The 12,495-nt window shown below is 42.7% G+C and overlaps 2 protein-coding genes and 1 long non-coding RNA gene across 4 annotated transcripts in view; 1 reads left to right on the top strand and 2 right to left on the bottom strand.

The window, feature by feature from the left end:
- Window positions 1–12,495, top strand: part of IL1RAPL2 (interleukin 1 receptor accessory protein like 2) — a 1,257,588-nt gene that overhangs the window by 691,080 nt on the left and 554,013 nt on the right. The window lies entirely within an intron of this gene.
- Window positions 8,955–10,531, bottom strand: LOC139033135 (uncharacterized). The gene is made up of 2 exons (XR_011485741.1): window positions 9,492–10,531; window positions 8,955–9,207 (listed from the first exon to the last, which is right to left on the bottom strand). It is a non-coding gene; the product is annotated as an uncharacterized lncRNA (long non-coding RNA).
- Window positions 10,702–12,331, bottom strand: TEX13A (testis expressed 13A). Its single transcript, XM_020898893.2, has 3 exons — window positions 12,270–12,331; window positions 11,599–11,729; window positions 10,702–11,494 (listed from the first exon to the last, which is right to left on the bottom strand). The coding sequence occupies exons 2-3, from the start codon at window positions 11,662–11,664 to the stop codon at window positions 10,733–10,735; spliced, it is 828 nt and encodes a 275-aa protein (XP_020754552.2). The 5' UTR covers window positions 11,665–11,729; window positions 12,270–12,331; the 3' UTR covers window positions 10,702–10,732.

The following is a 12,495-nucleotide window of genomic DNA, read 5'->3' as shown; positions in this document are numbered from 1 at the left end:
TTTGTTCTTGTTGTTGTTGTTTTTGTAATCTGCTTGTTTGTCCTTTATCTCTTCCAAAATGGCATAAGTGAAATAGCTAGAATTTGGGTATAAATAATAAACATATTTTTCAGATCTAGTAGTGATCACTGACTCCAGTCAATTTGGATCATAGACTCCAAATTCAGTCTATGTAGGTGATGTTATGCCATTGCCAAGAGGGTGACATTTATAGTGAAAAAGGCTCTGCATTTGGCAATATCTATATCACCTAAAATCTTGAATTTGATACTACTTTATTTATTTATTTTGATACTACTTTAAAGTAATTATATATTATTTTCCTATGCTTTATCAACCTCATGAAAAGTTATTCTACTGATTTCAGTGTGGTTAAAAAATACAGATATGAAATATTTAGTTACATTCTTCAGTCATTTAACTCATATATTTCAGTCAGCAAATATTCATTGAGCATGTACTATGGGACTTGCTTTATGCCATTCTGCAAGGAAATGTATGTTTTTAGAAACAAAAGTAATTGTCCTGGTCTACCTAAGACACTAAGAAGTAGCTTTTATCACCTTCCACCCACCTAACCTACTCCCCACCATGGTAACCAAGAGATTTTCAAGGACTGAACATTTCTCATAATTCAATTCTAGCTTGACTATTGATCTTTGAAAAGTTGTGTCAACAAGTTGGTTGCCCAGGTAGTAATTTCTAGGATAGCAGATAGTTTCTTGTAGGAAAAATGAGATCCTGAATCTTACAGAATTAATTGACTTCAGAAAAGATCCAGATTGTGCAGCAGGGTCTTAAGACTGCAGCAATGGCCTCTTCTGGCCTGTGTAGGCTAGAGTGTTACGCAGTTAGTTATTTTCTTCCTCCTATTTTGGTCTATAAGTGGGAGTCCCTGATACAGTTATTTTTGTAGCAAATATGCATAAAAGAACACATATATAACCTGAAAATATTATTTTTTAACCTTCACAATTTATGATCTGCTTATTTTAAAAAACTGTGCACAACTTAAATGACAAAGTAGTATCAATTATCATTTATTTTATTGCATTAATAGTAAGTTAGACATGCTATAATGTTTAGAATATAACCACATTGTAAAACATTAGCTTTGTAATAATCAGAAATATAATCATTCTATTTTATAATACCTATGTCATTTTCAACTCCAGCTTATTTACTGAGGGAAAACAGATATTTATAGTTTAGTCAGCAGGATCACCTGCTTGGTAAGAATTAATGGGTTATATTTGATCATTAGAAAACAAGAATTAATTTCAAGTAATCACTGATGAGCTACCTAACACTGGAATTCATTTAGTTCCATTCCTTTTATCATTACATAAGTTCAGTGATCTTCTGTTTTATGATTATTTTGTTGATATCAGTGTTTCAACTTATTGCAGGAGTTGCAAATTCAAAGTCTTTCCGGTGTCCAACTAGGTAATGTAATGGTTGTGGCAAGTAGGTGATCTGCAACATTTTGGAGTGGTGGAGGCAGTAGCAATCTCCTCGATTATCTCATTTGCATGTATTCTCTGGCCACCACCTTGGGCTCACTCTTTCTGTACCACAGTTCCAATAATGTATTAACTACCCAGAGCTGCAACTCACTGGTCCCATAATTCTTTCACTATCCACCACTCTCTTCTCAAACTAACAGTTTAAATTCCATGATCAGTCAATTTAATCAATCTCATATATACCCTCTTGTTTCCCTAGACCCTTTCCCCCTTTATCTTACTCACTTGTGAAAACCACAACTCTCCATCTATGCTTGTATTTGTATCCTTCTAGCTGAACCTGACTGAAGGAAACCATATAATGTTTACTGATCTCACTTTAAATTCATCATCATGAACCTCAAATGGATTCTTAATGCTGTCAAATAGTCTTATTGTGTATTACTGGACCATTCAGTCTCCTGTCTTCCTAGATGACTATTTCACATTGGCTCTTCTCAAGCCTCCAACATCTCCTCCCCTTGTTTCCCATTTTACTGAGAAAAGATTGAGGCAGTTAGGAGAGAACTTTGACTACATCCACCCACCTACTGGTATCTGTACTTCAGGTTTGTTGTCATTGATGGACTGGCAAAGCTCCCATGTAAGACCAGTCACTTCACTAATACACTCGATTCTGACCATTGTTTGGCTACTTGAGGATATCACTGAAGCCATTCTTCCATCTCCCTTATCATGGAATTTTCTATTTCTACTGAATCATTTCCATCAGCATACACACAGGTCAAGGTCTATGCTTCTTAATTCTACTTCCCCTGACAACCACTGCCTCCATGTCTTTGTTTCCATTTGCAGCAAAACTACTTCAAAGAAACTGTTGTCTGCACTCACCATCTTAAGCTCTTTTCCACTAATTCTCTGTTAAACTACATCCATCAGTGAGTGAGGGAGTGAAAGTTGCTCAGTTGTGTCCAACTCTTTCCGACCCCATGGACTGTAGCCCACTAGGTTCCTTTGTCCCTGGAATTCTCCAGATAAGAATAATGGAGTTGGTAGCTGTTCCCTTCTCCAGGGGATCTTCCCAACCCAGGGATCAAACCTGGGTCTCTTGCATCTCCTGCATCAGCAGATGGATTATTTATGGTCTGAGCCACCAGGAGATTCCCTTCCATCAGAATTTTACCGTAACCACTCCACCAAAACTGCAGTCTCCAATGACTACAACAATGCTAAATTCAATGGTCAAGTCAATTTTCACTCCTCTTTTTATAAGACCAGAACATTTAGCAAGTTGACTATCCCTTCTTTTTGATATATGTTCTTTACCTGAGTTTCAAAGAGTCACACTCTCCTGTTTTCCCTTTATTTCATCAGTTATCTTTTCTGAAATTCCTTTGCTGACTCCTCATATTTCTCCTGATCTCTTGATGGCAGAGGACTCTTAGGGTCTGGTCCTTAGTTTTTTAATCTTTATTAACACCGTTTCCCTCCATGATCTGTTTATGCAGTCTCATAGTTTTATATACCATCTGTACACTGGTAACTTCAACATGGATACCTTCCAGCCCAGATCTCTCTGTAGAATTTTTTATCCAACAGACTTTCAGCATCTCTACCTACATCAAAACCAATACATCCAAAACTGAACTCCTGATCTTCCTCCTATCTTATCTTTGGGTTCCTAGAAAGTGAATCCTGGGGCAAAAAGTGAATATGTATTAGAGTGTGTGCTGTGTTCTCAGTCACTCGGTCATGTCCAATTCCTTGTGACCCCAGGGACTATAGCCTGCCAGGCTTCTCTGTCCATGGCATTTCTCAGGCAAGAATAGTGGAGTGGGTTGCCATTTCCTTCTCCAGGGGATCTTCATGACCCAGGGATTGTAATCCCAGGGAAACAGGACCAAGGTAAAAGTAAAGTGAGGCAGTAAAGAAGGAAGGGTATTTTTACATACTTGATCCAGGAGGAGAATAGGAGAACAGTTTCTCTCTCAGCTCCTATCTCCCATTGGTCAATGTATTATTCCACAGGGTCTTAACCTCCTTGACCTTTGGGGATTACATAATCTGTGCCTTCCATTCCACTGCCGGTCCATGCCAAGATCTCTTATCTCTCATCTCTTATCTCTCTTGTTATAATAAACTCCTAATTAGTTTCTCTGCTTTCCTATATGTCTGCCTTCAATCTATTTTTTAAACTTAACTTTTATTTTATACGGGAGGACAGTTGGGCTTCCCTGGTGGGTCAGACGGTAAAAGAATCTGCCTGCAATTTAGGAGACCCGGGTTCAATCCCTGGGTCAGGAAGATCCCCTGGAGAAGGGAATGGCTGCCCACTCCACTATTCTTGCCTGGAGAATTCCATGGACAGAGGAGCCTGGCAGGCTGTAGTCCATGGTACCACAAAAAATGGGAAAGTCCCACCTCCACAGTATTTTCAATCATCTTTTCCCACATAAGGCAGCTGCCCAGAAACCTCTCTCATCACTCCTCATTCTCATTCCAAACTAAAAAACACCTTAGAATGCATTTTCCTCTTTTGTCCTCTTTCATCTTCTATCTCTTGGTGTTTTTTTTTTTTCTTTGCAAGAAGCCCTTGTTCCCCTTTGTAATATAAACTAATTAAACTCGGATTGCTCTTTGCAATTTCTTTCAGCTCTTTCTGCCCATTACACCTAGTTTTCACAGAAAAAAACCCTGAAAATGATCTGGAACACAGAATCTCTGTAGAAGTTTCTGGCTTTGGAGAGGCCTTTTCAGCCAAAAAGAGGATTGTTTTTTGAGGGCAGAGAGAAGTGGAGACCTGCTAACTTCATGTCTTTTATTCTATCACACATGAGAGGAAGCAAAAAGTACTGTAAGAAATAAAATAGTAGAAAGTAAGAAAAAACAACTTTTGACTTATAGAATTATGATGTTTGAGAGGGTGCTTGAGGATCTTAATCAGGTGGCAATAGTATAGGAATTACCAGGCAGGTTAAGCAATGTTTAAGAGCAAGGAGGCAGTAAAACATGACCTATGTTCAGAGAAAAACAGGGATGTCAGTGTGACTGGAACCAGCATTTATCAAGGCTTTTGTTCTATATGTGAACACAATAACACTTAGTTTATGGAGGTTTCAGATATATTTTTGGAATGTGAGACTTTAAGACATTGACCAGCTCTTAGAAAATAAGATAAAGGACAGAACTAATGAGCACCTTACCATGCAGTCAGATAACACTGCATGTTTTTAGCAGGTGATGTTTCCACGGAGAAAATGTATATTTATTTATTTTTCTTTCCTTTTTTTTCTTTTGTTTTTATTTTTTAAATTATGAAAGTATGATAACACATTTATAGAAGACTTGGAAAATATAGAACAAAGTTACATATATTTATATGTAAATATAAAGTTACATATATATGCATATATTACATAAGTTACATATGTATATAAAATTTACATACATATACATACATATATAAAATCAGTATATATTGAATAACTGACTCAATGTAAAAGACCCTGATGCTAGTAAAGATTGAAGGTGGGAGGAGAAGGGGACAACAGAAGATGAGATGGTTGGATGGCATCACAGACTCGATGGACATGAGTTTCATTAAGCTCTGGGAGTTGGTGATAGACAAGGAAGCCTGGCGTGCTGCAGTCCATGGGGTCGCAAAGAGTCAGACATGACTGAGTGACTGAACTGAACTGAACGAGTGTATGTTACAATTATTTTTTATATAGGTAAATTAAGATTTTTGGTTGGAAGTTTAATATCAAAGTCTCAAAAGTTAGTAGAATGAATATACAGAAAAGTAGAAGGAAAATATACAGAAAAGTAGATCTGAAAAGCACCATGAACCAATTCAACATAATCAAAATTTATACAATGAGAAAATGTGTATTTAAAAGGAATAAATTCCCTTCTCTGATTCAACCCTTATTAACAAAGGAGATGCTGCTGACCTCAGTATTATCAGTAAAAACATGCACTCCAGGTAGTTTTCTCAGCAATTGGAATGAATTCATATGACACCATCCCCACTCTCTCACCACCCTGAAGAATGATCCAGGTAGCTGGTTAATTTTCAATGAGTACAGTCTCTATCCATGGCTATGAAGTGGAAAAAAGCCAAGGAGGATGGTGGTGCATAGTTCCACTATAGGGCCTTTATCTCAATAAAATGAGACCCAGATTAACACGAAGCTACACGTATTAATTTCCAGACTAGATCATGCTCTTCACCAATAATAAGGCAATATACCCTTATTTAGGTTCAGAGGTGGTATATGCATATTTTCATTTTTCAACCCCATTACCCTGACCCTCCCAAAGCCTTCTTCTGACTCCCTGTAAAGGAGAGTATTTTGGCTAGATTTCATATTTACATTCACCTCTTTTACTCTCAGGCTTTCCTGGTGGCACAGTGGTAAAGAATCCGCCTACCAGTGCAGTAGACGAGGGTTCAATCCCTGGATGGGGAAGATCCCCTGGAGAAGGGAATGGCAACCCACTCCAGTTTTCTTGACTGGAAGATACCATGGACAGAGGAGCCTTGAAGGCTATGGTCCAGGGGGTCACAAAGAGTCGGACTTGACTGAACATCTGAGAACACAACACTTTCACTCTCAGGCGAGATCTATCTCTTTCTATGTCTATCTACCTCTATAAATGCCCTTCCCTCTCTCTTTCTCTATCCCTTTCCCCTCCCTCCCTCTCTCTGTATCTTATCTCTTCCTTTTCTGAGTCTAAAACTTACCCTGAACTACAATTCCTCCCCCCACCACACACACAGATTCTACAGACATAGAGGACACTTTCCATACATATGGGTCGCTGATTTACTGGCTGTAACCCTCAGATCACTAGGGTCTGGGGATTTTTATTTTGGTTGCATGAAACCTTTTCTTTTTCTAATATGTTAAGTCTTGCCAATAGAAACAGAAATAGACAGCGGGGAGGCACTTATTATGAGATGACAGTGCAGAGAATAATGCTTTGAATGACAATGTTCTATAGCATGGTGAAAGGTCACAGAAATTCCTAAATTTTAAGGTATGTAGGGAAATTTCCCATTAGATAGCATCGTTGTATACACAATCTGGTAAACTTTTGAGTTTGACCCCACTTGACATAAAACACAGATTGAAAAGCACTGTTGTTTCTAAATAAGATGTGACTTATTTTTTACTTCGTATCATTTTAGAGACAGGTGTAGCCAAATTTGACTTCTCTACTTTTGCTACTTTGCTTCCCTTTCTCTACTTTGCTTGCCATTTTCTCAAGCCCAGAGATGATCACTACTGTATTTCTAGACATAAAAATCACTGACTTTGGCCAAACACTTGTCACCTATGAAATTTCTATTTCCTTCACTAGTTCACTGAGACTGGGTCTTTCTTGTGTGTACGTGCTCTTGTCACATCCAACTTGTGAGTCTATGGACTACAGCTCAACAGGTCCCTCTGTCCATGTGATTTCCCAGTAAGAATACTGGAGTGGGCTTCCATGCCCTCCTCCAGGTGATCTTCCCAACTCAGGGATTGAACCCTATGTTTCTGATTTCTCCTGCATTAGCAGGTGGATTCTTTACTACTGTGCCACCTGGGGTCTTTTTTGAAGCAGCATCATTTTTATAGCTCTTACTCTTGAGCTGCTCATCTAAGAATTGCTAGCCCAAGGGCTCAAAGGCCAAGTCATATCACCTCTGTTGGATGTGTTGAGGATATTTAGTGATAGATGTGGAATTAACTTCAGTTTATTAAATCCTTTCCTCTGTATGTAGAGAGAGAGAAGAACCTTTATATTGAGTGTGAAACACAAAATCTTGAAAGTCAGTATATTTCCCTTAATCCTATCAAACATAAAACCCAAATTCCAACAAACAAAATCATTTACTGAAAAAAAGTAAGTTATGAAAACAATGTGTATTACCAAAGTTAAGTGTCTGGTACCCCTCTGGAACCACTCACCTTCCTTTCCAGTATCCCCTCTTGGGTTCCTATTGCAATGCCTTTTGATTTTCTTTCATTTGGGCCCAGTTTGGCCCACTGGGAAACAGGATGCCATCTTTTCTTTCCCTTTCCCCATTCTACTTGTGGAAGTGATCCCTAAATTTGCCATTGTTCAGAAGCCCACACTCCCATCGTGACCTCCTCTCCTTACTCACTCTCAGGTCTCTAGTCTAAGGTGTACATAGGCAAGAGCCCTCTTGGTTTCCCACCCCTTTGTGACAGAGATCAGTGTCTGCTCTCTCCTACTGTTTCAAAGGAAGAGGTGGCCTTTCCAAGCTTACCCAAGCCAGTAAATTAACTTTATTTTTTCTTATATCTGTGAACATTTATCTTACTTTCCTAACACAGAGGTATATAAAGAAACAAAAGCCCTCTATCATACTGTCCCTACCCTACTCTATTTTTCTGGATAAAAAAAGTTTTTCCAGAGCATTTCTATGCTTACATAAATCCTACACACACACACACACACACACACACACACACACGTGTATGTCTGATACATATGCACACAGAATAATTTGGGGAGTAATTTTGTTTCACGTAAGGTACCATCATTTTTTTTTCTTAAACTGTGCACTGAACATGTCTCCAATATAGTATGCAGGATCTACTTCATTCTCTTACATATTTCTTGCATGTTCAAGCTTTCTGCAGCTATCTCCTTCCCCATGGCCCAAGTTTCTCTGGTATTCAAAGAACTCTCGAAGTCTTATATCCCACACACGTCACTCCTTCCCTTCATAGTTAAACGTCCTTGAAGAAGAGCCCCTCTCACTGAGCACTTCCTCACTTCCACTCACTCCTCAGTCCTTGCGATTGGGCTTCTACCCCCACCCCTACCCAGGCTGGCTCAAAGATCAGACATGGCCAAACCCATTGAACACTTTTCGTGTCACAGTACCCCACTCCCTGGAGCCCTGGGCACTGCTAAACACACTGCCCTTGCAACTCTTTTCCCCCTGTTTCAACTACTCCTAAGTATTTCATTGCCTCCATGGTTCCCAACCAGGGGTGAATTTGTTCTCCTGTGAACATGTGGAGACATCCTTGATTGTTACAATCTCTTCTGGGGGTGTGGGGTGTGCTACTGGCATCTAGTGGGTAGAGGCCAGGGATTCTGCCAAACATCCTGTAATTCACAGGACACCCCCTGGAGATGAGGTATCTACATCATCAGAAGATGACAGCCAGTTGCACTGTCAGGAGTGCTGAAACTGTGAAATTCTACCCTCCACACACATGCTCAGTTGTGTCTGATTTTTTGTGACCCTATGGACTGTAGCCCACCAGGTTCCTCTGTCCATGGGATTCTCCAGGCCAGAATACTGAAGTGGGTTGCCATCTCCCCTAGGGGATCTTCCTGACCCAGGGATTGAACCTACTTCTCCTTCATCATCTGCATTGGCAGGCAGGTTCTTTACCACTAAGCCACCTGGGAAGCCCCAAATTCTACCCTATGAGGATATAAACAAGCCCAAGAAGGTTTCTGTCAAGTGAAAGCCTTTTAATAACTAGCTAGGGATCTGGCCACAGATCCTGGTAACAATTATGCATATCTGCCCCCAAAGGAGACAACCAAGAGTCACATTCAGCTGCTGTAGAAATGTCCCAGGGTTGGTTTAGGGCCATAAAAATTTCAGTCTTTAGTTCACAGTCCCCAGTGAATGTTCAGGGCTCTTCCAGTTGTGCCTCAGTCTTGTCCAGGTATAACTCCTCAACATTATTCCACCTGTGGGCTAAACCATACATTTAGTTCACCTCAACACAGCTTACCATTATCAGAGAGGCAAATGCATACCATCCTCCCCCTCCCCCTTTTACACCCTCCCTCTGGAAATTGATTTCCCATCAGGGTGGGTTCTACTATGCATTTCTGAATATACTAGGACCTTTGTAGCCAGACTCCCCTCCCACTGTAATCTGGTGATGGTGGAGAGAAAAAAAATCTCAGGATTTTTTGGTCCTTTGGTCAGTGGTCTAGACCAGCAAACCCTCCAAGCACTATCAGTTGTTGACTCACCTTGGCAGTGGCACATGGTCCCTGTTCAGATCTGCCTGTCCTGAGTTGGAACTGGGGACTGGCGAGGATTCTCCTGTCATGAGGCTGAACAACGAGGACAGTCCTTGTCTGCAGCTGGTGCTGGCATCCTCTGTATGAAGCCCTGAGGGATTCCTTTAGGATTGGTGAATCTCTGCCCTGTTGTAAACCCGGGGTTAACCGCAGGACTGCTTTATTTATTTATTTATTTTTTTAGGACTGCTTTAATTGTTTCTCATATAACTTGCTCAGAACATGAATGAGCTTCTTGTTTCGTTCATTCCTGGAGACTTGGGATGCAGGAATCCCCACTACCCATCACTCTCTGATGCACCTAACCAACCAGTTCCATTTTCTTTGATGGTTTACAGTTTGCAACTTCTTTTCTGGCAAAAATTTCTGGCTTGACAAAAATCTGGTTGCCCAGAACAAGAACCTGCACAAGTTAGCTTAAAGAAAAGAGGATTGCTGTGAAGTGGCTTTTCACTTAGCACAACAGCAGGAAGTGGAAAAGTGGTCAGGCTGTCAGTCTCCATCTCTGGGGTCACAGGATTAACTCTTCTCTACTTCTCTGTGCCTCCCTGCTCCCTGGGCCCTCATAGTGTCATTCTCTAAAGGACACTTGGCCTCTGTAAAGCACGTGATTCTGTTCCCCCAGTCACGGCCAGACCTCAGCTGTGGCCTCCGTGTTCATGGCTCTGACCTTGACCCTGACTCCCAGTGACCCACTGCTTCAGTGCCCAACACTATCCGGACTATGGAATCAGCCTCTATTCAGATTCTCAGAATATTTGGCTCAACATGTGTCAAATATCCACTCCTGCTCCAAACATGTACAGCCTAGTGAAGGGAGGGGTAATGCAGGGAGTTGGGGTGCTATATACTGGCTGCCCAGGTCCACCAGATACTAGGTTTGGGAAAAGAAATACAAACAGAAGCTGCAGCAGTTCTAGGGTGTCAAATGCTAGTGGTCTGGAATACAAAGGGTGTCGTCAAAACAAGTCTTTTTCTCTATATGTCTTTCTCCCCTTAACCCCCCAATCTATACCTTCCCCAGTCACTATCCCATACCTTCTCTCCCACCCCTTTCCCTTCCTCTCTCACAACTCCTTTCCCCCAATTAACCACCCACCCTTTCTCTCTACTCTTCCCAAGCCCCCTTCCCCTCCCTCTGAAAACTATCTCCCATCAGGTAAGTTTCTATTCTGTTTCACATTTCTGAATCAAGGGTTCTGTAGCCAGATATCTCTCCCACAGCGGAAGCAAATTTTCTGCCTTGAAAAATTCACGGCTTTACACCAAGGGCAGTTCCAATCAACTGGTCTTTGAAATGCTCCAGGTTTTCTCTGCTGATAGGGATCAGAGTCACTCCTATTTCTGGTGGGTTCTTGAGGGTCTATTCCCCAGGTCCCCCCATTAGACCACAAGCTAAAATCAAAGGGCCTGCAATGGGGAGACGCTTGAGCTGGAGCTCCTGCTGTGACCACTGCTGCTGGTGAGGATGATGTGCTTGGGGACAGTGTGGGTGTGGATGGTGTGGGTGCATCTGGAAAAGGAGATGAGGAACCTGAGTATGAGTATGTGAATGAGGCAGGGAGCTGGACAGGAAGGGTCCCTGGTGAGGCTGTATACATGGACTTGGTTGTTTTAAATAGATAACGCCTGCCTGTTTCCACGGACCAGTTATCTCCCTTCCTTTGCCCACCAGAAGTGTGATTTTTCTGGTCTACAACTCCGAGAAGCTGCATAATGTCTACAACCATCTCCTCTGCTGCCTGCTCAGCTTCCTCCACCCCCACAGCTCCTGCCCCTTCTGCATCCTTCTGTCTTCCTCCTCCTGTGCCTTCAGAAGCGGCAGCAGGAGTAGCAGTGGCCCCTGCCTCCTCCTCTTCCTCTTCACTTGTTCCTTCTGTCTCAGCCCCACTGGCAGTGGCCATGGCCAGACCTGGCCCCTTGGCAGCTCGTTCCTGCAGAGACTCCAGCTCCTGGAGGAAGTGAAGAGAGTTCAGACCTGTAACGGAGGCGGGGGAGGCTGGGGCTGGGACTGGGGGCTGGGGCGGGAAGCAGGGCGGGGACCAAGTAATCTTACTGCCTGTAAAAGCTTCCACCTCAGCTGATCCCTTTCCTTCCGCATCTTCTCCAGGTTGGCCTGCATTTGTTGCAACCGGAAGGCTGTTTCCTTGCATTCCACCTCGTGCTGTGCCAGGAACAACTTCAGGTCTGAGGCCAAGGCATGTGCGGCTGACTTGTGCAGCCCAACTAAGTCGTGCAGCCCCTGCACCCTGTGCCCGTGTAACTGGCTCTCTCCGCAGGCAAAACGCACACCCAGGGCCAGGCTGCCCTAAGCACAGGCCTCTTTGGCCTGGCTGGGCACCTGACGGTCCTCTAGGATGGCCCTGAACTTGTCCTCCACATTCTCCCAGGGCAGAGAGAGATTCTCGAGGTAGAACTCCGGGCTTTTCGCGTGCCTGGACATTCTCTCGTTGATGAAAGCCATCACTTTACCATGCCAGAAACCACTACTTGGGTCTTCAGGTTTCAAGGCCATGATGACTGAGTGCCTTTGGCACTTGGCTGGCTCTGCGGGGATGAATCAGTCAGTCCTCTCCCTCCTTTCCCCCATCCTCTTCTCTGCTTGCCCCACCCCCACCCCGCCGCCAACCTCACAAACTCCTAAAGACCCTATACCCTGCCCCAGGACACCTCCCACCAAGCCTCACCTCCTGTCAGTGGGAGTGCAGCCCAAACAAAACCACTTACCACAGCAAAATAAATGATTTTGATCTCTATCTCCCTCCCTCCCTGAGGGCTCTGAAGAAAGAAAGGCTCCTACAAACCCTTCACCGTGTTTACCTTTGGACTGTTCCAACTTCCAGAAATGGCAGGAGTGGGAAAGGTGTGTGAGGAAGATTTCTCCCCTCCTCCAGGATGTAAGGGAAGCTCCTGTACTGTTGAACGTCTTTGAAGTCGCGGAGAAACAGGAGTG

Source organism: Odocoileus virginianus, chromosome X (assembly GCF_023699985.2).
Source record: "Odocoileus virginianus isolate 20LAN1187 ecotype Illinois chromosome X, Ovbor_1.2, whole genome shotgun sequence".
NCBI classification, from domain to species: domain Eukaryota; kingdom Metazoa; phylum Chordata; class Mammalia; order Artiodactyla; family Cervidae; genus Odocoileus; species Odocoileus virginianus.
This window is presented reverse-complemented; position numbering and strand designations above follow the sequence as displayed.